The sequence below is a fragment of the Caretta caretta genome, chromosome 5 (genome assembly GCF_965140235.1).
Source record: "Caretta caretta isolate rCarCar2 chromosome 5, rCarCar1.hap1, whole genome shotgun sequence".
Lineage (NCBI taxonomy): Eukaryota > Metazoa > Chordata > Testudines > Cheloniidae > Caretta > Caretta caretta.
In genome coordinates, this window is record NC_134210.1 from 49,504,226 (window position 1) to 49,530,740 (window position 26,515).

The following is a 26,515-nucleotide window of genomic DNA, read 5'->3' on the forward strand; positions in this document are numbered from 1 at the left end:
CCCCCTTGACCCCTGGATGGACTGTAAAAAAAAAAAAAAAAAAGACGAAGTGCAGTTGGTGGGTTGCTTACTAAAAAGTTTGGAACCACTGATCTAAGGCCTATGTGAAATGTGAATCAGTTTATCTACCAATTTAGGCTAGTCTGGTGTAATTCATTTGTTTGGCGTTCAGTCACTGCTGTGTTTGACAGTAGCAGAGCGCAGATACAAGACCAGACAGCACACATTTTAGAAGAAGGTCTTCTAAGGTTGCACCCGATGAAGTGAGCTGTAGCTCACGAAAGCTTATGCTCAAATAAATTGGTTAGTCTCTAAGGTGCCACAAATACTCCTTTTCTTCTTCTAACTCTGTTCAGAGTGCGGGAATGTCATGAAAGTTAAAACCTTCCAGAGAGGTACAGAATATTTATTAAATCCAACAGAAGTATACAAATATTTCTGAAGAACAAAAGCCAAGAACAGGTCCTGGTTTATTATTCTCTAACATACCGAGTGAAAGTAGAAAGGTGGCTTTCTCCTTTATAGAAAAGCAGTGAAGGCTTAATGGGATTCAGTTAGACTAAAGACACTACATGTTCTTCTCTTCTTTTCCCTCCCTGTGGGAAAGCTTCATTTGGTGAATTTTAATGCTAATGTAAGTAAGGGCACTTTCTGTAACCAGGCACAGTTATACTACAATACATTGCCAAGCTGACCTAAAGCACCTGTGCACAGAAATCATGCCCAACACAGGCTGATTCTCTGTTGTTAACAGACCTCCGCTGAGACCCCCCCCAAACAGCCTCCTTTGTGAGGTGAGCCATGTGGGAACCCAGCTCTGCAGAGCTGCAAGGCTAGTAACTCAGAAACCCATCTAGTCTTCCAAGCAGAGTACATTTTTATAAATATTACAGCCTGCCACGCTCACTGGTCCATCTTCCCCTATCATATCGCTATTGTTAAAAAGTTACTGATTCATACTATGAAAGCTCACATAGCAGGCACTTATCTCTAAACATGGAAATCTGCACTTTTAAACTCAAGAGAAAAGCAACACCGATCTTTGCAGTTCCTACCAGCAGTCTTATGTCATGACAGTTCCAAACATCACTACCTTTGAGCTTGTCCTTCTTTCTGTTACTCCTTGTGAAGCATTGGAAACCATGTGTCATAAATTAACAATTACAAAAAATTGCTTTAAAAAATAACTTAATTGTTATATTTATGGTGGGGGAAATCTTGCACTGAATATTAAATACTATTCTTAGAGCCTTTTGGTCATCGAGGGAGCAACTGCGTAGAGTTAGAAAAGCAAAATACAATTTCATCCCAAAGTGCTACTGGTATTAGAAAACGTGCAATCAGAGGTAAACAATATTTTCTTCAACTCTCGCTCCGTTTTCTGCATCCTGCGAGCTGTGAGGCTGCTGGTTCACCAGCAGAACATCGGCAAGAGACTGGGCCTGGATGCGTCTGGGATTCAGACTGTGCGTTCTTGGACACCGGATCTGGGATGCCGTTAAGTCTGTAACACATACAGAGGACATGGTACAATAAACAGCTGATTCAGACTCATAACTAACAGACAAAATTCTTACTTGGTGATTGGCATTTGTTAAACCACCACTGTGTATGTACAGTATTTGTGCATAAAGAAAAACGTAGTTACTATAGGAATGCACCCTACAGTGGGGCACAATGTAGGCCTTAGTCACAGCTCAGTGAAATCAATGGATATCTTTCCATTGCTTTCCACGGGCTTGGGCTGATGTCATTGTTTTTAACCATGGTACTAAAAACATAAGCAACTATTATCCATAAAAGAAGTTTGTGTCTATCCTGTAGTTATTCTGTGTGCACTTATGGAATGGTATAAAAACTGTAAGAGAAGGGTTTGGAAGGTAGAATACAGTAAATAATACATATTCTGTTTGCCCTTGTTAGTGAGCCCACCCCTTTCATAAAGGTATTACACTGTCACACAGCACATAATGGGATGTATTTTCAGCCAGGCTGAGACTTTATTTGTGGGTGCATTTTTTGTGCTTGCAGATAAATTACATAAGAATGGCCAGACTCTTTCAGACCAATGGTCCATCTAGCCCAGTATCCTGTCTTCCAATTGTGGCCGCTGCCAGATGCTTCGGAGTGAATGAACAGAAAAGGGCAGGTATCAAGTGAGCCATCCCCTCTCACCAGCTCCCAGATGCTGGCAGTCAGAGGTTTAGGGATATCCAGAGCATGGGGTTCTGTCCCTGACCATCTTGGCTAATAGCCACTGATGGACCTATCTTCCAGAAACGTACCTAATTCTTTTTTGAAACCAGTTATTTTTGGCCTTTGCAACATCCCCTGGCAATGAGTTCCAGAGGGTGTGCATTGTGTTAAGTACTTTTTTGTTTTAAAGAAGTTTGTTTTAAACCTGTTGCCTATTAACTTCATTGGGCGACCCCTGTTTCTTGTGTTATGTCAAGAGGTAAATAACACTTCCTTATTCACTTTTCCAACCATTCATGATTTTATAGACCTCTGTCATAGCCCCCTCCCCACTCCATCATCTCTTTTCCAAGCTGAACAGTCCCAGTCTTTATCACTCCTCATATGGAAGCGGTTTCATACCCATAATCATTTTTGTTGCACTTTTGTGTATTTTTTTTTCCAATTCTAATATCTCTTTTTTGAGATGGGGTGACCAGAACTGCATGCAGTATTTGAGGTATGGGCATACCATGGATTTATATAGTAGCATTATGATAGTTTGTCTTATCTATCCCTTTCCTAATGGTTCCTAACATTCTATTCACTTTTTTGACTGCCACTGCACACTGAGTGGATGTTTTCAGAGAACTATCGATGATGACGCCAAGACCTCTTTCTTGAGTGGTGACGGCTAATTTATATCCCATCATTTTGTATGTATAGTTGGAATGTTTTCCAATGTGCATTACTTTGCATTTATCAACACTCTCAGAATTTCATCTGCCATTTTGCTGCCCAGTCATCCAGTTTGTGAGATCTGTTTGTAGCTCTTCACAGTCTGCTCTGGACTTAACTATCCTGAGTAGTTTTGCATTGTCCGCAAACTTTGCCACCTCACTGTTTACCCCTTTTTCCAGATCATTTATGAATATGTTGCATAGCACTGGTCCCAGTACAGATCCTTAGGGGACCCCGCTATTTACCTCTCTCCATTGTGAAAACTGATAATTTATTCCTACCATTTGTTTCCTGTATTATAACCAGTTACTGATCCATAAAAGAACCTTTCCTCTTATCCCATGACTCCTTACTTTGCTTAAGACCTTTGGTGAGGGACCTTGTCCAAGCCCTGAAACTCCAATTGTGGGAGCAAACCTTAACAGTTACAAGTCTATCTGATTTGTACTTGCAATCTGCAGTTAGATGTATAGCGAGTCTTGGAAGCGTTAGATGTTCTCGGTAAATGTGAAAAGAAAAGGAGTACTTGTGGCACCTTAGAGACTAACCAATTTATTTGAGCATAAGCTTTTCTTTTCTTTTCGCGAATACAGACTAACACGGCTGTTACTCTGAAATCGGTAAATGTGGTAAACGTCAATTTCACTGCACACACAAACCGACAAAAATATTTCTATTGAAAATAATCAAAATGTACAGAAATGCAAATTAAGAAAAACACTGCTTGAGAATGGATTAGAATTTGATTTAAGGATATTTACTTTGTATATTTTGATATGATCTTGACAATTTGTGTTTTAATGGTTATAAAACTAACTTTTTGTATCTCAACATAATTGCCTGATCCTCCCCATAATTTCCCAAAACTGTGAAAATTTAAATCAATACAAATCTAAGAAAACATTGATATCCATCAAAATTACTAAAAAATAAAAAATTCTGCCAAGTCTAGTTATAACTATTCAGATTTCACAGCTCAGCCACAGACTTCCAGTGTGACATCGGACAAGTCAATCTACCTTCTGCCTCCATTCTGTGTGCTTAAAATGAAGCCCAACTATACTACATTGTGCAGTGGGCTTGGATTCATTTGAGTGGCTTACTGGTTTAACAATGAAATCTACATATTTCAGTGAAGTGATTCACTAGTTCACATCTTCAGCGTAACTGCCTGTGATGCAAAGACACTTCAATCCATGTTTTCTTTCTAAACCAACTGTTACAATTGTGATACTGTGTTTTAAATGTGTCATTATGATGGATAAGATATTTGGTTAAACTAAACTTTCTAGATTAACTCGTGTTCTTCTATTTTGCTAAATAGCATAACATCTTCCAAAGGAAACTGCATCCTCTGAGATCATCACAGGGAGGAGGCATCATTGCACAGAGGACTCAGCTCATGACATTGGCATCAGCAAGTCTTGGGTCCTGATCCAGGCTGTGCCAGTGACTTTCACTATGACTTTGGACTAGTTGCTTCCCTCTCTTCCTCAGCGAACCCCATCTGTAAAACTGAGAACACATTTTGCAACTCTGATCACAAACGGTTCAGCTTGTACAATGAGATGCAAGCATTAACATTTACTGCAGATGGAAACACTTCTGACTCCATCACTACTGCAACAAATTATTCATGGACAGCTTTTGGAATTCTGCTCATAGACTCAGACTTTAAGGCCAGAAGGGACCATCACAGGCATCAGTCTGACCTCCAGCACATTGCAGGCCACCGAACTTCACCCACCCACTCCTGTAATAGACCCCTAACCTCTGAGTTACTGAAGCCCTCAAATCATGGTTTAAAGACTTCAAGTTCAGAGAATTCACCGTTTACACTAGTTTAAACCTATAAGCGACCCCATGCTGCAGAGGAATGTGATCTCTGTGGATGTTACAATGCTATGCCAAATACACGCACTTCGTGGGTCTAACACGTGAGGCAGGGGGAGAGGGTATACAAGAACTGTGAAGGAATAAACAGGTTAAGCCTAAGTTAGGAGTAGCCAGTACTTTATTATGAGGCTCTTTAAAAATAGCTCTTTCAAAGTTCAGGAAAGTCTCAAATAGGGGAAGTTTCAGCCACTATGAGGGTGACAAATATTTTTTGGCCAACAAATGCTCTGTGTAAGCTGACAGATGAGGAAAGCGCCATTCTTGGCTGCCATTTGGAAAGGCCAGAACATAGGCCCTGCCTAATAAAAGCACAATGTGTCCCCAAGACGACATAAACAGTCTATGAATGGAGAGGGTGCCTGCTGTCTCCATGCTTCAGTGCCATGAGACCTCTCCAGAGAGCAGCTGGTACCACAGTAGGCAGCAAGATGCCATGACGACAGCAGCTGCTCGGGGAAGAATGAAGGAACTGCCCTGGAACAGCAAATAAGTATCTCAGGTGTAGGAAGAGTTGAACAAATGGGGCCTGCTGTATGTTTAGTTATGCCCACCCTGCTCTCCTGTTATGCATAATAGTGACAGCTGAAAAGAACAGTGCTTTATGAGACTCTTCATCCAAACTGTCCACACTGGGACAGAGTTCCTTTACCAAAAGGAAGAAATTATAATAGTCAAGTGCTAAAGTGGATACTGCTAGAAATAAATAGTCAAGTATTATTCTCTAGTATTTATATGCAATGGAGGTAAGAAGCTGCTGCAGATTGTGGGTAAAGGTACAGGACGGCTGTCTGTGTGAGCTTCTTTTGGTGGGTACCATCTTATTCCCCTGGCTACACCAGACACTAAATCAGTTTCATAATCTTCCCTGTGCGTCTCTGTTACCTTTAGGATTAAGCAAGATCTTTTTTGCTGATTTTCCAGCCCTTCCCCCAACTTTGAAGCAAATTTCCAAATTTTAGGTGACCACTCTACTACAGCCACTGAGGCTTAGCTCCAAACATGGATCTCTTTTGTAGAACATGGTTTAAACCAGAGCGCTTCTTGTGAGGTACTGATCACTATCAGCTCCCACTGATTTTTACTCAGCCCCTCACAAGATATGATAAGCACCCGGCAGCACCAGGTCCTTCATGATTCAATTATTTCTCACTGACATCATTAATGTTATTGCATATAACCATATTGTGCTGAACAGGATGTTACTTCCCCAGTGACTGTAACCCCGGCAAAAGCAGATGTTGTGGGAAAGGTAGGAGATGTGGCAGCCAACCTGAACTGAGGGCCAGATTCTTGGTCCCAGTTTCAGCAGTATGAAACAAGTGGAAAGTTGCCCTGAAGGAGCAGCTGAGGGTTCCTCCTGACAAAGGGGAGCCCTTAAGCAGATTAGTCCTGGTGCTGGCCTCAAAACATCTTGTAGCTCCTTCTCAGATATGAAACAAAATATATCATCACCATCTAACTGTTTAACTAACTCTTATTTAAACACACAAGGCCAAATCCTCAGCTGCACCATGTTTCCTCTAGGCAGAGCTAAGGAGAGCAGGAGAAAAAGGTCTACTCCCCTTGTGCTGGGTTGGTCAGATTCTACTCCCAACTACCCTATCCCAGAGGGCGTGTCGAAGGTAGGAAAGGATAGGAACTGGGTGACTTTGAGTAGCCCTAGACTGCTGTATGCTACACTAAAGCAGCCCACCGCAGGATAGATGCTGTGGAAAAATGGCTTCAAGCCACCCTTCTCCCTCAGCTGAGGATCTGGCCCTGTATGTTTAAACTAGAGTTATTGAAACCAATCAATGACGATTTATGTCGAAAGGAGCTGGAGCCGGTTTCAATAGCTGGTAAGTACTAAAGTCCACAAACAATTGAGACACAGAAACACATAGGCAGTTTCAGTATTAAAAATGAACCAAATTCTGTTTAAATGTAAATAAGAGCAGATATTAGCCAGCTGGCTAAAGTGCATGTAAATGAACTGTGCAAGGAACATTTTACTCATAAGGATGTAGTTTCTGTACAGCCAAACTGGAACGACAGAGGGCAAATATAAGCAGGTTTCAGCTCCCGTGGACATCTGAGCCAAAACCTGACGACATATAAAATGTGGTTTAATTTAGGTGTAAAGTGGTCAGAAAATGGGTGCAAATGACAAAGCAGTGTAACTTGTACCAATCGAGGATGCGGCACGTGTGCAAAACGAACGTAACTTGCACCTCGAGGGACTGGCCTGGCAATGCAGCAGGGAAAACGACTAACAGGACAGTGTAAGACAAACCGACGCCCCACCTTCAGTCCCATGTCATGCTGTATTGATTAAATACCCCAGATGGTCTCCCTGACCACCACTCTGTCCTGGAAACAGTGCTCTTCAGGTCAGCCTCAGGTGCTCAAACACCATAGTAAGCAGACAGGAAGGACAGACAGACGGGGTGTCAGGGAATTAGGGAGCAATCCTATCACAAAACGTGGGTGTATATAAACAGAAAATCCCCTACAGCTCCCTCCTGCTCTGAACCCAGATTCCCTCTCTCCTCTCAGGTCCCCTTAGGGTCCATATGCAGTGGCCTCCCCATGGAGTAGGTGTAGAATTCCTTTGCCCCAGTCCACCAATCCCAACTGTTGTCATGTCCTGTGCAGAACCAGTTCAACAAACTGAACGGGGTTACTGTGATTTTTACAGCCACGCAGCGTACATTTCAGCTCCTTTTTGCATCAAATACTTTAAAAAAACAAACAATAACGCCTCCATTTTTCCCTTTACAACTAAACAGCTTTTGTACCATGCACCAGGTTTTATCCCACGTTCATCTGGACTGACAGCTGACATGTCGAGTTCAGCCAAAAGCTATTTGAAATGGCAGAAGTACTGTATTTAACCCTGAAAGCCGCATTCCTACATAATGGAAAGCATTGGCAGAAGCCAAAAGTATTGTGTTAGTGTAAATGTGATTGAGTCTGGGATTTTCAAAGGTAGGAGATAGGCATCCACCAGCCATTGAAATTCAATGGGAATTGAGTGCCTAAGTCCCTTAGGCATCTTTGAAAATTCCAGCCTATATTGCTACTGCATCTGTCAAGATTTCTGCCCATCACCGTAGTATCTGAGTGTCTTGCATATGAAATCAATAGCAATAGCCAAGTCCTTAGTGGGATTCATGGAGTCTCTGGCTCTTCTCCCTTTTTGGGGGGCAGATTCACTCTACTTGAGAGTTATCTGGATTTTTATTATATGCTAAGTATTTTCCCAGTATTAAATGGATTTTACATGTTAGGGGTTCACTTGTGGCTGTGAACAACCAGCCATGGGCGAGGACAGCCTGAAGTGTGCTGCCCCATTGGGGTGCCAGGAGGCAATGAAATGAAAGCTGGAGTGCAAGGGGAGCTCTGTGCCACTCTTTGAAAGAATATGGATGTGCCCCCTACCTGTGTGTGGCCATTTCTGCTGCCTGGCACAGCGTGGTGCCACGGCTCCTCTCCTTCCCCTTTTTTGAGTTACTGGGTGCACTGCAATTGCTGGATGCAGAGTGCCTGCACTCAGGGAAGTGCATCTGGCCCACACCCTGCACAGAAGGGAGAAAGCTTCTTGTGCCCACTCCCCCGCTCCACAGAGGGCTGGGCACAAGCAGGCCTTTGGTGTCTCCGGGGGTCTGGCATTACTTCAACTGTCCCTCCATGAAAGGCTTCACACTGGAAACTGGAAGTGTTATGAACCTCTCACACACCCAGAAAAATTTTGACCCTCATACCACTGAGGAAAGAGGAGCCTAATCCATTTCTTAACCAGCTGAGTAAGACTGAAAATCGACCTAGGAATTTTAATGCTGCCCTTTACTTTTAACCAGTCCTACAGAAGAAAAACCAGCTGCTACATTTCTCAGGCAAACAAGCATCCTCCTGCATGAGAGATCTTTTCACAAAAAGCAGAGGAGCAATTAGATCAAAACAGACCCAGGGTTAATTAGCCTCGTCAGGCTTTTGAGTATTTTGTTGTTCGTGGATTTAAAACGAAGGAATCAGAATTCTAGTTTATGACATTAAAGGTCTGCGACAGCATAATCTTTTCTTCTGTCTCTGCCTTCGATTGTTGATCACGGTGAAAGTACTGGAGTGTCACAGGCCTATGTATGCCTATTATCTGTGCAATTCACAGTTTAAACAAAGCAGCGTGGATTTTGTTTTAGCCTCCCAGTTGTTTAGAAAGGTTCTGTTAAGAGCCTTTGGACCAAGTCCATGGCTTAAATGGGTGCAACTCCATGTTGTTGACCTATGGAGTGGGGTCGTTAAAAAGAGTTTTGTAAAGATTCTCAGATACCATTGTTGTCAACAAGGTTTAAATCTTGGACCTTCAGCATCAGATATACAGGTCTCTTCACCACTTGAGCTGAAGGTGACCTCCTTTAGGCTAAAATATTTATTTTTGGTTTTTATCCTATTATATAGACGCATCAACAATTGTGCTGGCTTTAAAAAGTGCACAGCTTTTAAAACACTTTCTTTCTACAGTATTTCCATTGGACACTGACAGCAGAGATTTAAAAACAGGTATTACTTGAAATCACACCCTTCTACACATTAAATGTCTAGTCTCACCTCAGTGTGGAGCACTGCCTACCAGCTGTCAGATATTGCTTAATATTAATTTAATTAGGTGTGAATTCTCTACTAAGTTGTCTAAGTGGTAAGCTTTGAACCTTTAGATGGCTAATGACACGCACACGTGGTCCAATGGGTAGTCTTTGAACAATGAACAATGAACACATTTTATTGACCTACTTCTTTTCCAGCTCATTAAACACAGCTGCACACAAATGATCAAGAGAAAATAATCATCATAAAACCTTAGAATGCTTTTTTATACAAAAGAATCACACAGAATGTTACTGGCTGTAAGTACAGGGATCATTTCACCCATCACAGTAGCCAATCTGTGCCAGCACACTACACAAACATCAGCTTTAGAAAGAAAGTAAAGAATATTTTATCCAACTGATAAAACTGGGGAAACACAGGTAGATACCCCACGTAATGTAAACACCAGAGCTGGAATGTAGCCAGGATACTGAAGTTAAAACAAATTACAGTGGGTAGCTAAAGCTTCAATATGAGTTCACACTGGAGAAACAGAAATTCTGTAACAAACCACACCTTAGAACAGTGCTCCCCATACTTTTGGGAGCTGTATCCCCTTCAGGAAAAATCAAACCAACTGCACCTTCCCCCCCCAGCACTGCCACATACTGCTAAAAGCCTACACATCTTAATTTATTCATCTTCCACCACCTCAGCTAACCCTTTGCACTCCGTGATGGCTACAATGCTAGTGTGGATAATCATAGTAAATCTCTCTCTCCTTTCTTACATACGTTAATTTTCAGAGTAGCAGCCGTGTTAGTCTGTATCCGTAAAAAGAAAAGGAGTACTAGTGGCACCTTAGAGACAGACCAATTTATTTGAGCATAAGCTTTCGTGAGCTACAGCTCACTTCATCGGATGCATTTTTACATATGTTAATGTACAGCTAAATCGTTAACCATGCAGACATTTAAAGTGTGATCACTGGCATTTGAATTAGCACCTGTTGAAATGAAAGGGTTAATTCATTACTGTTGTTTCAGGCTCTCTGCAAACTCAGGCAGACATCACTGCATTGGTTAAACTGATATTTTGTAGGCTTTTCTGCAATCATAAAAGACAGACACTTAAAAAATGAAAGCTGAGGTCCTGGAGAACTACAGCTGCTGTGTCCACCTCCCAGGTCATCATTCACGTGCCCCTCAAGGGGCCGTGCCCCACCCTTTGACTAATACTGCCATAATATAATACTAAGTCACAGATTCATTACCCATGCAGAAGGAAGAGTGCCTTCTACAGAGGTACTATGCACATTTCCCAAAGCACCAGAGTTTTTACTTGGTGATTTCCTAAGCACTGACCAAGTTCAACTTTTTAGCTTATAAAAGCTGCCAAGACCAAAACCCAAGGTGATGTGAGTACAAAAGGCCTGAAAACAATGTGAAGAGCATTTCAGTAGCTAAACTAATGCCAAGTGCTTGTTTTAAATTCATTATGTGCTTATCTTACCCTTTAATGGAAGAAGCTGCTGATTACTGTAGGAAAACCATGGACACCACTAAAATTGGAAGCATGTGATCAAAGCCTCTTATCTGATGGTCATAGTGAAAAAATCTTCATGCTCCGCTGATTTCAACAGACAGGGAAATGTTCCCTTTTTCTGGTCTGTGAGGGATCTCCTGACAGTCATCTTAATGTGGCCATTGCTGACTTCGCTTTGTCTTCTAATCAGCACTGGCAGGAAGCATGCTGTGTTGATTTCGCCTCCTGTGGTCATTTACAAAAAATACTGCAAAACCAGAACCTTGGCATGTAATCTGTGTTACGTGCATCTCGGACACAGGAAGTTTAGGGGTGTGATTAAATACTTTGAAATGGGCTCTTTTTAGATTGTTTGATAAACACACTGTGAATAAGTAACTGCTGTTGAAACAGTTTGCGTAAAACCAAAGGGAATATTTTACATTAAGGCTGGGAAAACACTTACCAAGTAAACTTGTGGCTTTGTCTCAACTCCTTTCAGTGAAGTGCTTCCCTTGAGCAAAAGGAACAACCTCAGACATTACTCTTCCTCTCTCCCTCCCCCTTCATTTTCCCCACTTGTCTCTTTTATCCATAACCCTGGCCTTACCCTTGAGTCTGAATTTATCAGCACTTCCTTCATCTCCCTTTTCTATAAATCTATCACCACATCCTGCAGCAGTGCCCATGTACGATGCTGGTCTGATTTCACTTCCGCTGTAATCTGCAATTGTAACTTCATGTTCCCTTGCTTTAACTACTGCTAACCCCTTCTTTATGACCTTCCCAAATGCTAGCCTCTCCAGACCCCATCAGGTGACAATGCAGGCCATCTCCTCCCAAAAAGTAAAAAATGGTACCAAATCAGTCACATTCTCAAACTACTGCAATGGCTCTCCAGTCATTTCTGGAGGCAGTCCAAAATTGCCCTTCATATTTTTATGCTTTTATGGACGTGCTGCAGCATATATTAAGACCAATTTCTCGCCTCATCTGCTATCTGTTATTGAATTCTGGAAATATATTCTTTACAGTTACTCTTTAAAGTGTTTTTCTTTTTTGGATGAAAGACTCTAAGCAAAATAAAATTGCACTGTAGAGTAGAACCTCACTTATTCTCATTAGCATTCACATTCAGAGGAACTGGTGTGGAACAAACTTCCAGAGGAGATTAGATAAATCCAGTCTGGCCAACCTTTAGAGTATGTCTACACTGGAGTTGGGAGGTGTAATTTCCAGCTTATTGGAAATTAGACATACCTGTGCTAGCTCTGATCCCGCTAGCACACTAAAAATAGCAGTCTAGCCACAGTGATATGAGTACTTGGCTAGCCACCCCAGTACTCATGGAATTGTACTTCAGGCAGCTAGTACAGTATGGGTATGTCTACTTGAACGGGAAATTACACCTTCTAGCTCAAATGTAGACCTACCTTTAGAAAATTCTACAAAACCTTCTGATGTGCTAAAGTTTTTCTACCATAAACATAACACTGACACCATCAACATCCCATCATCGCTCACTACCACACCAAAACACCCTACCCAAAGAAGAGCTTTCTATAACCAGATAAGGAAGGCAAGCCAGAGATACCATGGCCAATATATTTTATGTGGAAGGCACTCAGCTACTATGGTGATAGGTGGCAGTACAAGACACAGACAGACAGACAATCTGCCCCAGATTTCTTAGCAAATATTAAGCAGATACTGTTGTGAGGTCTCGTATTACTATGACTCCATTATTTTTATATAATTTGCTACAGGGCATTTCCTGGAATATTATGAAGTACTATAATAAATAATTGAAGCTAGATTGCATTTTTCACAATAAGCAAGCAAGGTACATTTTGTGATTCAGTAGCCAAGACTTTTATTGCGGGTACTTGCATCCTTACTATTTTGCAAAATTTGATTATCTTCAAAGGGTTTCTCTGGGCCATTAGAGTGCATTATTTATTCATACTGGTGCATTGTATCTATGCCAGGCTGTAAGTGCATTACAAAATTTATATAAAACAGTTTTAATAATGTATTAAAACAAGGCCCCCTACTAAGCCTACACCCATAGATCATACTGCATAAGAGAAACACAGCCTCCCCATCAGCTCTTCTTCACCTCAAAAAAACAATTAGTAAAGTTCTACTGAATGGCGGCTCCCTTTCCTGAGAGATCACCTCTCTCTCCGGGACACAGTGTCACATGTGAGATCAGCAGACCCTCTCAAGTTGAGCTGAGGATTGAGTGTTGGGGTGGGGGTGGGGGGGGAATCTTCCGTGTTGGAACTTGTTCCCGTCGCACTCCACTTCTCCAAATCCCAGATCTGCTAACCTTCTGGCCATGCTACAAAGCCCATCCTTCTGGTCTCTTCTCCAAGGATGCTGTGTCCTTTATTTACTTTGTGGTTTCTAATTTATGGAATGGACACATACAACTATATTTCAGAAATCTGAATGAATAAATAAAAGTAAATAAGTATGTAGCCATCGTTACAGTTAACAGACTATGGGGATAGAGTCACTTTAAGGGACTGAAAACTTGCATGTTGTCTCCATTCGTTTTATGCTATTGGAACAACCACATGCCTTATCTACCCCCCTGCCCCCCCAAAAAACCCCAAGTCTATATGTAAAGGTTGAGATGGCCTTTATTTTTTATACCTACATGGCCAAATCCTCTAATTCTCCTTACTCTAGCTGTCCCATTGACATCAAAGTCCACTCCACCAAAATCAATGGGACTACATGTGTGAATAAAATAAGAAAGGTTTGGCCATTATCCTGTTTTTGTGTGAGAAATTGGCATGTAAGGCACCGCTGAGTAAGAGGTGCCCACGTATGTAAAATATATAAAATGCCAGTGGTATGTCCGAAGGAAGGGGATGATTAATCTGAATGCTGCACTTCCACAGAATTATAATGCTATTTTAGACTTATCTCCTAATTAACAAAACCCTCAGAAAGGGACATTGGAAATTGCAAAGAGTAAAATTATACAAGAAATCCTCTATTTAAATTAGCCAACATTATAAAAACAACACTTAGTTAACTGTCTTAATTATAAGGCTATGTAATACCACTTCATCCATTGTGGTTATGTTCGAAGACTAGATAAGATATTTTCACTGACAGAATTAGTAACAGAAGTATAAGACCCTACAACTACGGAGGCCAAAAGCAAGTGTTGGTTGAAATATGCTAATTGCAGATGACATATAATAACATATTTTTCACTTTGGTATCACACTGCCATGTGATTTAATCCCTTTTGCCATCTGCTTTAAACAAATGGTGATGTTATTCCCAAGAGGAAAACATACTTCCCTTATGATTCACTTCCACCAAGCATCCCACAAACATTGCTTTATTAAAGTTGAACATAAAACGTTGTGTTCTGTGTCATGAGACAAGACTAAAACTTGTTGCCAATTTCAAATTTAAAGACGATTTTATTCTGCCTGTGAGGTTATCTCCTAGCATTAATGCATCTGTGCAACATTAGTGCTAGCACTGATGGAATTACCTTGTCTTACAAATATCTATACTTGTTCAATTAGCTGAATTACAACTATGCTTTGAGCAATGGGTACCTTCGATGCAGTCACTCATACTAAGGGTACTGGGAATGTGTCTAGAACAAAAGACACAAACTACTCATCTTAGAATTAATGGAATGCTGTCAACTTGGCATCTCGTCAATTTCAAAAACTGCGTTAAAAGTAGTTTCAGATACCACACCTGCCCATGAGTCTCCATGTCAATTTTGTGGGTTTGCAACCACATATTCCTCTATTTGAAAAAGTGTTTCTCCTCCTTATTCCTGGGTGAAAGACCTATAAAAGCAATGGAGGAATACAGGGCAAACAGTAAAAAGTGACAATATACAATATGTTGTCAAATGCACAGAGTAAGCAAACTTGGGGGTGGGGGGAAGGGTATTTTTCCATGCTAATCTGCATTTTTTTCCCTGCTAAAATTATGCAGATGGAATATTCAGAGCCCCTGTTTTGCTGTTTGCCATACAGGATTTCCCTAAATGAAATCAGAAATCCTATTAAGTGTGTACTATACTTGGGTGCAATTTTTTTTTTTAAATGCAGATGTTGACTGCTGCACCAGATGACTTCCTAATCTGATAATTTAAAATGAATTGGTTCATTGCTGATGGGTTATGTAAGCGACAGTATGAGATATGCAAAAGAAGTTTATGTTTCGATACAAAATTTGGTATTTAAAAATAAACAGTTAGACAAATAAAGGAACTGTGATGACATTTTTGTAACAACAAGGAGTCTGGTGGCACTTAAAGACTAACAGATTTATTTGGGCATAAACTTTCGTGGGTAAAAAGCTACTTCTTCAGATGCATGGAGTGAAAATTACAGCTGCAGGCATTATATAATGACATATGAAGAGAAGGAAGTTACCTCACAAGTGGAGAACCAGTGTTGAAGAACTGAATCAGAAGAAGTGGTTTTCTACCCACGAAAGCTTAGCCCAAATAAATCGGTTAGTCTTTAAGGTGCCACCGGGCTTCTTGTTGTTTTTGTGGATACAGGCTAACAGGGCTACCCCCGATACAGTACTTGACATTTTTGTAACAGTTACTCAACATCTTGAAAGTCCCAACTGACGAATGAATCCCTATGAGCTGTAGCTCACGAAAGCTTATGCTCAAATGAATTGGTTAGTCTCCAAGGTGCCACAAGTACTCCTATTCAATAAAGCACTCAAACATGAGCTCAAAGTTAAATATGTACCCAAGTGCTGTTCTGAATAGTGATGGTTTTCAGAATCAGGGCTTTGCTAACTTGGAGCCCTGGCGAGACAGTATGAGCACTTTTAGAATGTGTTTAACACTATGTAATATAAAGTGAATATCACCTGATCATCATACTTATATTAGTTTTACATGGTGTGGGCCCTGTGACTTCAACAGAATTATTCCTGATTTACACTAGTGTAAATTCTAATCATGCCCATTCAGTGCATTTTTAATTTCCTGGATGGAAAGCACACTGCAGAAAATGATATGTAAATACATCTCACTATGTCATATCTAATGTTAAGGTTATTAAAATCAACATATTACTAAATACTGCATCTTAAATATTAGGTTAAAGCAAGTGAAACTGGTTCACACTCTTTAAGAGTGGGCTCAACAAAACAATCATCAGTTTCTTTGCCTCAGGGAGCAACTTTTTAAAAGGATTTAAGAGTATCTAAAAGTATAAGAGACTACAAAAAGGCAAACGGACTGGAAAAATAACTAAAGGAAAACCTCCTCCTTGGATGGGGATAGAAAGTCTAATAATAGAGTTTGCAGTGTTGTAGGCACGTTGGTCCCAGCATAAGAGATAAAAGGTAAGTGAAGTAATATATTTTATTGGATCAACATCTGTTGGTAAAGCTTCGGAGCTACACAGAGCTCTTCTTCACGTCTGGGAAAGGTAGTCAGAGTGTCACAGCTAAATACAAGGTAGAACAGATTGTTAAGCATAAGAAGTTAATACAAGTTGCAAGAGACCATTCAAGATGAAGTGGGCAATTAACACCTCTGCAGTCTTAGGACAAAGGAGGGTTAGTGGGTTACAGACTGGTGTAATAATTCATAAAACCGGTGTCTCTAGTGAGTCCATGATTTTTAATGTCTAGCAAAGTTATGAATTCAAGTTCCCTGGCCTGGGACTCACCAGCTAGACTTCGAATGGTTCACCTGAGTCTCCCTCCAACATACTTTGCTCTTTTCTATCTAGAACACCTGAATATTTATGAGGCTACCTGGGTCAACTCACTAAAGGGATAATGCTGCAAGGGGCTGAATGCCCTTAGCTTGACTACAAGAAGAGTTAAGGGCACTCAGCACATCATAGTGTAAAGTGTACCCCTATTCAGAGGGGCGGCACAAAGCCTTAAATTGACTTAAAGCCCACTTTAGCACTTGGGGAAGCACAAGTGGGATTTAAGTGGTGCACAGGTCTTGAGCTGGCCCTCTGCACAGGAATGAATTTTACCTAGGAGGCACTCAGCTCATGGCACACTACCCAATCCCTGAAAACAGGTTTGTTGCAATAAAGCCAAGGGTTCCCACCACCATGGCTAGGCTTCTGTACTTTGAAATGATGGCTAAATTGGGCAATAATTTGAAAATGATCAAGATGCCACCGATAGAGAAGCATTGTGAATATTTAAGCATGGGCGGTGGGTGGAGATCCCCTTCAGGGAGGCTAGCTCCTGGCTGCACCCCTTCTGCTTGTGCTGCCCCCTCCCCTCACAGCCAGAGCCCTGAGACCCACTTCCCCCCCCGCAGCTGGACCCACAAGCCCTTTCCCCCGCCACACCCAGAGGAGCCCCGAGTCCCCCACCTCGGCTAGGAGAGGCTTGGGCCAAATGCAGCCCTGAGCACCTCCCCTCACCCCATGGCCAAAAGAGCCCCAGGCCTGATGGAGCCCCCCACAGCCAAGCCACACCTTCCCAGAACCAAAGCTGCCCAGCAGGAAAAGCTCTTGTCTTTTCTCTTCTGGAAGAAGAACCTGAGCTTTTGATTTGCCCCATGCAGGTACCAGGATGGCTGGGGAGGCAGTATGTGTTATGCAGCTTCCCAGTGTTCACCAACAATCTCCCTGAAGTCCAGAGAGATTACTGAAGAACCCAGGAAGCTGAATAGCAGATACTGCCTCCTTGGCTACCTCGGAACCTTCACGAGGCATAATAGTAAGCAAAAACTTCCACCAAACTCACAACCAGCATCCGGCAGCAGCAGCTGCGCCAGGGGAGGCTGAGCCTCCTGTGGCCTATTATACCTGCCACCCATGTATATAAGCTAAATGAGAGGAGATGAATAATTGGTGCATCCATTCAAAATTGTCTCTGATCACTAAAGAAAACAACTCAAGATGTGAGGTTTTCATCCTTCCCCCAAAAATGTGTTTTATGCTCTCAGAAGTGTCAGAATGATTAATAGCGAAAAACGTGTATAAGTAAAATGGTGTTATGAATGTTTTAATCTTTTGCTTGTTTGGAATGATATCAATAATTTTTGGTACATTCCCAAGAAATATTTTTGTTATACTTTTCAGTACACCATACAGTACATGGACATATCTTGTGCTGAGATTGCAAAAAATAAAAAATCAAACTTCAATTTCCCCCCAGATTTATCCTTTGTACAGACTTCAATACAATTACTGGTGCAGATAACATCTGAATAGAAAATGCACTACAGCACCTTATATTGAAGCGTTCATATAAGACTTTAAAAGGGGTTCAAAGTGTACACATTAATCAAATCTAAGAGATAACGATTCAGTACTATGCATGGCTAAATCCTGAGGCATCATTGTGGATATGTACCCCGACACGTCAATTGAATTCCGGGAAGTAATTTATTCAATTCTCAAGCTATCCAGCCACAGAACTATATTTTCTTCCTCTTTCCAATTAGCTGAAGTAGTTAAATTATCTGCATGAAAGAAGACAACAATTACCCTAGAGCAGGGGTGGCCAACGTGTGGCTCCGGAGCCACATGCGGCTCTTCAGAGGTTAATATGCAGCTCCTTACCTAGGCACTGATTCTGGGGTGGGGCTATAGATGCTAACTTTCCAGTGTGCTTGGGGATGCTCACTGCTCACCCCTCTGCTCTGCCCAAAGCCCTGCCCCCCCTCCACCCCTTCCCCTGAGCCTGCCATGCCCTTGCTCCTCCCCCACATAGCCTCCTGTGCATGTGAAACAGATGACTGCAGTGGGCGGGGGGAGGGAGGGGAGTAGGCGCTGATTGTTGGGGGCTGCGGGCAGATGGGAGGCGTTGGGGGCTGGGGAGTAGATGAGGGACTACTGACGTATTACTGTGGCTCTTTGGCAATGTACATTGGTAAATTCTGGCTCCTTTTCAGGCTCAGGTTGGCCACCCCTGCCCTAGAGTATGAAGACACTTTTCTATCAATCATTTTCTTCCTTCTACTAAATGACTGTATGGGAACTAATGCCAGTTACAGCTTAAGGGAACTTGCCCTAGGTCTTTGGTAAGTGCTCTCTCGCAAACACACACGATTTGTAATCGTGTCAGCTATGTGAAGAAACCCTATGTCTTACCTTTTAAAATATTAATTCAGTATTATTCAGTAAAGAAATGTAGCTATTTTCATGTGGGTATATTTATAAAGTTAAATTGTGTGGCAGGTAATACACCATAGAAGATAGTATCATTAGCTTTTTGTTAATATTTATAGGCATTAAATATCTTGTTTCTGAAAATTATTTCATATCTTATTTTTCCAGTATTCCTACATACTTATTACAAAACACTTAATAATGCAGTAAAAGCAATTGCCTAAATGCAGTCAATTGTTAAAATCAGAACTGTACCTGCAATACAATTATTTGTGCATTGCCATTTCTAGTCAACTAGAAGCACAAAATATTCAACAGTTGTTTTTTAATTCTATTTCCACTTATAATTATAACTTGTGTGTATTTTTTCCTCAGAGAATTATAAGAATTCACAATAGCTTTCAATAGAAATGGCTGAAAAATTCAAAACACCTTTCACAATTTTGTCAAAACTTTGAAAATTCAAAAAGTTTTCACTAACTCGTTTTCCTACATTTCTGATTGGGTGATGTCATAGTTAAGAGCAATGGCACTTGTATTCCTCCTCCACGGTTAAGCAAGGGCACCCACTCTCAGGCTTCTGGCTCCCCAGCCAGCACCTCTTCTGGACAGAGGCCTGTCTCTCTCTCCATCCTGACCAGGTTTTTCCCAGGCTGCAGAGTTTCCTACCTACACTCTGAGATCCCGAGCAAGCCAGACTGTTTAAGCAGGCCTCCTTTGCCGCCTTCTTAGAGGCTATAAACAGGGTAGTTACCCACAGTTGTTATGACCTGGCTCTTTCTAAGCAAGCACATTTATTCTTAAGGTAAAAGCATTACAGGAAAAGCATATTAAAAACAATTAAAAAAACACCTAATAAGCTTACCAGAGATCACACCCTTCCCCCAAACTCCACAAAGACTCTGGTTGGTGTCAGTACTTCCAACTTTCCCTAGAGGATTGGGCCCTCCCTTTGGACTGAACGTCCTGCCCATTTGCTGGATCAGAACCAAGGCCCCAAGTCAGTTTAAACTCAGTTTATTTATCCAAAAGTCCATTCTTTGTCTGCTGGTCTCTGGAGAAGCCAGTTTGAACGAGTATATGCAAGTCTCTCCAGGTGGTGGTGCCTCTCAGGAGGTTTTCACAATCTGAGTGAATTTGCCTAATCATACCCCATTGTTCTTAGTTCTTGGAAAGCTAGGGTCCCCCACCCCAGGGAATGACATAGAATACCTGGCCCACAGTGAAACATAAATTTAACACAGTAAGATTTAACTTAATTCAATGAGGTCTGTCCAAGATATTGCAGGATATTGCCATACATGTCAGTCAGAATTTTGGAACACTACGGAGCAGAACTGACTTTATCCTGACGAGGTATCAGGAAATGTGTGCACATGATTAGAGATCTCCCTGAACTCCGCAAGTTTAACAAAATGCATGGGGAAAAAAATCAGTTTCCTGATATGAAATATCCCCACAACTCAGCTTATTTTATGTGGGGTGATTTACTTCATTTCCATGTGCTGAGCCATTTGATTTTGCTTTAGAATGCCATCTGTCTTTCAGCAGAGAAGTTTAAAGTTCTTCTCATGCCGTACTCTGTGTACAGCAGCACATGATGAATGACAGAGCGAGGCCTGAATCATTCCGACTCACGCAGTGGAGGGCCGTAATACAAAATACCTTTCATCTGTTTTACAAACATTTATACAATATCTATCTGCGGGGTTCAACGTATCACCTGCTCTAGGAGTACACTATGGGTAACGTTTTTAAAAGTGCCTCTGTAACTTAGGAGCCCAAGGACTTGTCTACACACAGAAGTTCCACCAGGATAACGTAAAATCAATTTAATCAAACCAGTGCAACTTTTGGCACGTATTCCCTTCTGTAGGTTTAATACTGGTTACATTGGTTCAGCTTGCACCTGCACATTTATCAATGCAAGCTAAATAAATATCCATACATTTAATCCTGCATAAGTGTTGACACACAGAGTTGCATTAGTTTAACTACATCAGAATAAAAATCACAGTTTTAGTTAAACTGGAACAACCTTGACTAGGCCTAGGTCATTTAGGCATTTTTGAAAATGTTACCCTGTATTAATAGGGCCCTACCAAATTCACCATCCATTTTGGTCATAGGACTTTAAAAATAGTATATTTCATGATTTCAGCTATTTAAATCTGAAATATCACAGTGTTGCAACTGTAGGGTCTTGACCCAAAAAGGAGTTGAGGGGGAATCACAATGTTGTGGGGCCGGGGGGGAGGAGGGGGGGTTGCAGTATTGCTACCCTTACTTTTGCACTGCTGCGGGCGGTGGTGGTGCCTTTGGACCTGGGCAGTGGGAGAGCGGCGGCTGCTGGCATCGGGAGCCCAGCTCTGACGGCAGAGCCACCAGCAGCAGCAGCGCAGAAGTAAGGATGGCCTGGTGTGGTATGGCCACCCTTACTACTGCACTGCTGCCTGCAGAGCTGGGCCCTCAGTCAGCAGCCGCCACTCTCCAGCCACCCAGGTCCAAAGGCAGCAGCACAGAAGGGTGGCATGGCATGGCATGGCTGCTGGCAGGGCGCTGCCTTCAGAGCTGGGCACCTGCCTAAAGCCGCCGCTCTCTGACCGCCCAGCTCTGAAGGCAGCACAGAAGTAAGGGTGGCAATACTGTAATCCCCACTAAAATAATCTTGCAACCCCCCTGCAAGTCCCTTTTGGGTCAGGACCCCCAATTTGAGAAACGCTGGTCTCCCCTGTGAAATCTGTACAGTATAGGGTAAAAGCACACAAAAGACCAGATTTCACGGTCTGTGACATGTTTTTCATGGCTGTGAATTTGGTAGGGCCCTATGTATTAATAATTAAGCTGATTTGCTTTGTTACACAATCTAAAACAGTTATAATGATCAGACTAAACTGGCCCATTTTTGATTATTATAGGGTAACTGATTGTTATTGCTATATGGGAAGCAAGTGTGTTAAGGATAATGTTTGCTCAAGTAAGACTTGAGCTGATTCTCTTTTCATGCATAAAAAAGGGAATTAAGGAGCCAACTCCTTGGTCAATGAAATTCTTGTTTGAGTAACAACTTTAAGATTTGGCCCAAGATAAATGAAAATAACACTGTGCATATGCATGTTTTCAATTTTTGATCACACTCAGTTCTGCTCTCCATTGTTTTTTTGCCCTGTTTTGAACATAACCCCTACACAGTTGGTTGTAGAAAGAGTGATCTTTCTGCACTGCCATGAACCAGGCTCAGATCCAATTCTCAGGATATTTTTATTCTTTGAGCTGGCAGGAGGTAATGTGTTCAGACCTCACCCAGTAATGCTAAATTGCCTTGTTTCACTTGGAATCACAGAAGTTAGTGTTAGGGGTAAAAACCCTACTAGGTCATTTAATCGATTTCCCTGCCAGTGCCGGCTTGTCCCCTACATCTATTAGATCTTATTTATTTCTTGGCTTTTTTAACCAGGTTCATCAGAGTGCCTTACGAACTGTAATGAATCAATGAAGATACTAAATAAGACCAGAGCTGACAAAGAACCTGAAGGCACCCCAGCTAGCTGCTTCCTTGAAAACTTGATACTTTGGAGTTTATCATTAACTTTTATTTAAATCCTTCAACAAGTTTTCAATCCATAGGACAATGTTTCTTGCTTGCCTGTATTGAGTGTGAGATTTCATGAAATAGTATCAACTGCAGGAACAGAATCCAAACATTTTATCTACAACTTTTCCTGCATCCAGCAATTTTGCATTTTGGGAGCAGGAATGGGCATAATCAAGGTCATACAGTAAGAGCTATTCTTCACAAACTCATACTACTTATTTTTCAAGATTCCTTTACTCTCTGAAGTTATGTGATTTTCCTTCCATGATTAAGGTGAGTCTTTCAATGCCATTCTCAGTGGATCCTCAATGAGGTCCTGAAGCAAAGGATATGTTCAAGGATTACTCTAAGCACTAATCATCAGTTAGCAGTTATAAATTAAAATCTGTTCTGACTGAGAAATTTCAAGTATTGAACAGGAAGTTTCTTGCAGTAGCAACTTGTCTGCAGCCTTGATATTTTACACAGTAATGTGAAATGCAAGCAAACCTTAGCATGTTGAAAAAAGGCCTTGATTTGGTGACACACAGGATAGCTTTCGCAAAGATTGAGTTATTCATCTATTTTTGTTCCATTCCTCTGACTTCCTTTTCTCCTCTCCTGTCAGTTAGCGTAATAGAGTTGTCTCAGTAAAATCTAGTGTATTAACAACTCTTCTCACACATCACAATCAAATCGTGATCAAGTATCAGCCATGCGTCCATTGGCACACACACAACAACTCACCACTGCAATATTATTAGTGTTCCTTTTTACTACAGAATCGCCTTCATTTTTTTAGGAATAATCCCTCTGAGAGGTGATGGATTGCCTGTTTTGTCTATTAGATACAGATTTAAGGTGTTTAATTACCATTATTACAAGCATCCTTGTTGCTTTTGCAGGAGGAGGATACCTGATGGCAGGGAGCAGTAGATTTCCAAAGTTCATTGGTGATGGCTGGTTGATTTTCACTAGTCCTGGTTATATCTGAATTGGTGACGTTTATCCCATATACACCATCCTGGTACACTAGAGATGGATTTGATTTGTTGAGACTGTTTAGTGACATCTGTACTAAAGTTTCATTTATGAAGAATGAATTTTCAGCACTTAAGCTCTCCGATTGACTATGTCCCATTATCTGAACAAGAGAAAACAAGGAAAACATGTAGCTAACCACTTCACCTTTGCCTAACATCATCAGTCGCCTTCTTATACTAGCTGCCAGTAAGGGTGAAATTCATAACAAATGTCCACTTCATTCATCAGGAACACATTAAGTCGGTTGTGTTGTATAAGAATAATCAGCAAGAGTCTGCTAAATAATGTCTCAGCTCCATTCATAATACAAGAAAACAAATCAATGTTTGCCAAATGGAAAACAACAAAGGGCCAGATCCAGGGAGGAGCTGAGCTTTTTTGCTGTTCACTTTGAAGGGGTTAAACTCTGTCCCTCTGCTCAACATTGGACCATGTCACTTAGAAAGAAGGAGCAGAAATGGCAAGATAACCACTCCAGTTGCAAATTCATAGAAGCTTTTAAGAAGTCATCAGTGTCTTCTTTTCAAGCAGATCTTGAGAGTGTCATTCTTTCAACAGGCAGAGGGGGTTTGTTAATACATGAGGCCACCACTGAGACAGCCTTCGGGGACAAAGACTGAATTTCAGCCATAGCAATGAGGAGCTTATAGCTTTTAGTTAAAGGAATGGGAAGCAGAAACTTGACACTGGAGGCTCCCTAGACCGCTCTGGTGTTCCTCTCTCTCCATCACAGTCTGTTAGCACTTCTCCCACCCATTAAAACATTCAAATAGACACCCCCACTCCCTCCATTACAGTTGATGGACAGACTCTTTTTGTCATCCCTTTTAGTAAGTCCTGCCCAGTGAACCAAAGTGCATTGGAAACTGAAATACTCTCCAGCTGCACCAGTGCTCAGACTGGTAACTATACAGATTTACTCACATTCACACTGCTTTCACCAAGGTTAGATCAAATAGGGAGGTGAGTGGAAGGAGGCCCTCACTCACCTCTCGCTTTGAGCGCTGGTCTGGACCGAGCCTCAGCTGGGGCTGGTCAGGAACATATGTGATTTCCTGACAACTTTTCACTCTCGTGCCCCCAACTCCCAGGACTGTTGGGGGCGGGAATTTGGTTCCCTTCATAGCTCAGAGCAGTCTCAGAGATTCTGCAAATTGTGTCAACTGACAATGGCCCCCACCAGGCCTTTATACCATCAGGGTTTGCTGGCCTGAAGCACAACCCCTCCTGCCCGCATCTGAGATGCTGCTTGTGAGAGAGGGTGACACAGAGCAGGTTTTATACCCGCCAGGGATTCCCGCACTGGGGAAAGCCCCAGCTGCTCGCTTGAGCCAGCACTGTTGCAAAGGGACTGCAGCAACTGTTGAGGATCTGTCCCTTAGAAGTTTCTAGACAGTCTGCACCCCACACATGGATATAGCCTTCCTCTGAGAAACAGGGGTGTTCTCTTGCTCCAGAAAACTAAACATTTCCCCAACTATTTAATGGGAAAGCAGAAGTGGTTGAGTAAAATGTGGACATGATGATCCTTTCTATTTCCTCACGTTTATACCCATGGGCCGAGTGTCATTCTGCAGTGCTCCTAGCCTTTGGGAAACCCTTGGATGCTTCTGAAGCTAGGTCACATACACACCAACTCAATACGTTGCCAAGTGAAGTATCAGATTTGTCTCAGAAAAAACTTTCTGCAATTTCAGTATCTTAAGGGTAGGTCACTATAATAATATAGACTGGCTTAGGGTAAAATTATCGAAGGGAAATCATGTACCTCATTGCTCCCTGATGGAAATGCTGCAGGCAGACTGCTCTGGCGGCTGTGTTTCCAGTGCCACAATATCTTTTGTTGCATCTTCACGTTATCTCTTTCCTTTTCCACCATCCTCTGGCCCTCCCTAAGCCTTTCCAGGTTCTGCTGGAACTCCTGCAGCTGAAGCTCCAGTTCTCCCCGGTTCCGATGAAGAAGCTGTTCCTGACATAGGCAATCTCTCTCCCTCTCCTGCAGCTGATTCTCTCTTATCTCCTGCTCCCGTTGCTGCTGGTCACACTCGCGGGACCAACGCTGCTGCTCCTGTTGAAACTGTTGCTGAAGTTTGTGTATATTTGCCAGTTCTTCCCTTTGTTTTTCCAAATTTCGGTATTTTTCCTGGTCTAGCAGTAGGTTTCCACGAGAACTGTGACCCCGACTGGTCCTTTCATGCTCTTGCAGTAGTATCTTATGGATCTCCACATGGCTGTCCTGGATGGTTAAGGCTGCCTAGTCACCAAAACCAAATATTAATTTCCACCTGATTTTGAATTTTTTTAATAAACATTATGTAAAAATATTACTATTTTCCTTAAGCGTCAGCACTCAAGTGAATACTGGCTCAGGCCAAAGGTCCATCTAGCCCAGTATCCTGTCTTCCGACAGTGGCCAGTGCCAAGTGCCCCAGAGGGAATGAACAGGTAATCATCAAGTGATCCATCCCCTGTCACCCAGTCCCAGCTTCTGGCAAACATAGGCTAGGGACACCATCCCTGCCCATCCTGGCTCATAGCCATTGATGGACCTACCCTCCATGAATTTATCTAGTTCTTTTTTGAACCCTGTTATAGTCTTATCCTTCACAACATCCTCTGGCAAGGAGTTCCACAGGTTGACTGTGCATTGTGTGAAGAAATGCTTCCTTTTGTTTGTTTTAAACCTGCTGCCTATTAAAAGTACAGAATTCTGTATTCATGCATGTTCTGAGAGACATTTTGTAATGAACTGAATCATTTCACTCTTTTTCAGGGAGTTTCTAGTTAGTGATGAATATTATCATCTCATTTTTATATTACAGCCATGCCCAGAAACCCAAATTAGGATCAGGGCCTCATTGTTCTAGATACTATATTGTAATAA

The 26,515-nt window shown here is 41.9% G+C and overlaps 1 protein-coding gene across 18 annotated transcripts in view; it reads right to left on the bottom strand.

The window, feature by feature from the left end:
* Nucleotides 1-391: 391 nt before the first annotated feature.
* Nucleotides 392-26,515, bottom strand: part of ARHGEF28 (Rho guanine nucleotide exchange factor 28) — a 197,951-nt gene continuing 171,827 nt past the window's right edge. For 13 of the 18 annotated variants that reach the window (XM_048849301.2, XM_075128538.1, XM_048849309.2 and 10 more), the window contains 3 exons: nt 25,400-25,885; nt 23,461-23,731; nt 392-1,504 (listed from right to left, as the gene is read on the bottom strand). In XM_048849301.2, the coding sequence (XP_048705258.2) occupies nt 1,341-1,504; nt 23,461-23,731; nt 25,400-25,885 (921 nt within the window). In that variant the 3' untranslated portion in view covers nt 392-1,340. Of the gene's footprint in view, nt 1,505-3,454; nt 4,432-12,750; nt 14,736-23,460; nt 23,732-25,399; nt 25,886-26,515 lie in introns of those variants that run through there. The other 5 variants (XR_007356563.2, XM_048849305.2, XM_048849303.2 and 2 more) reach the window with 5 other exon arrangements.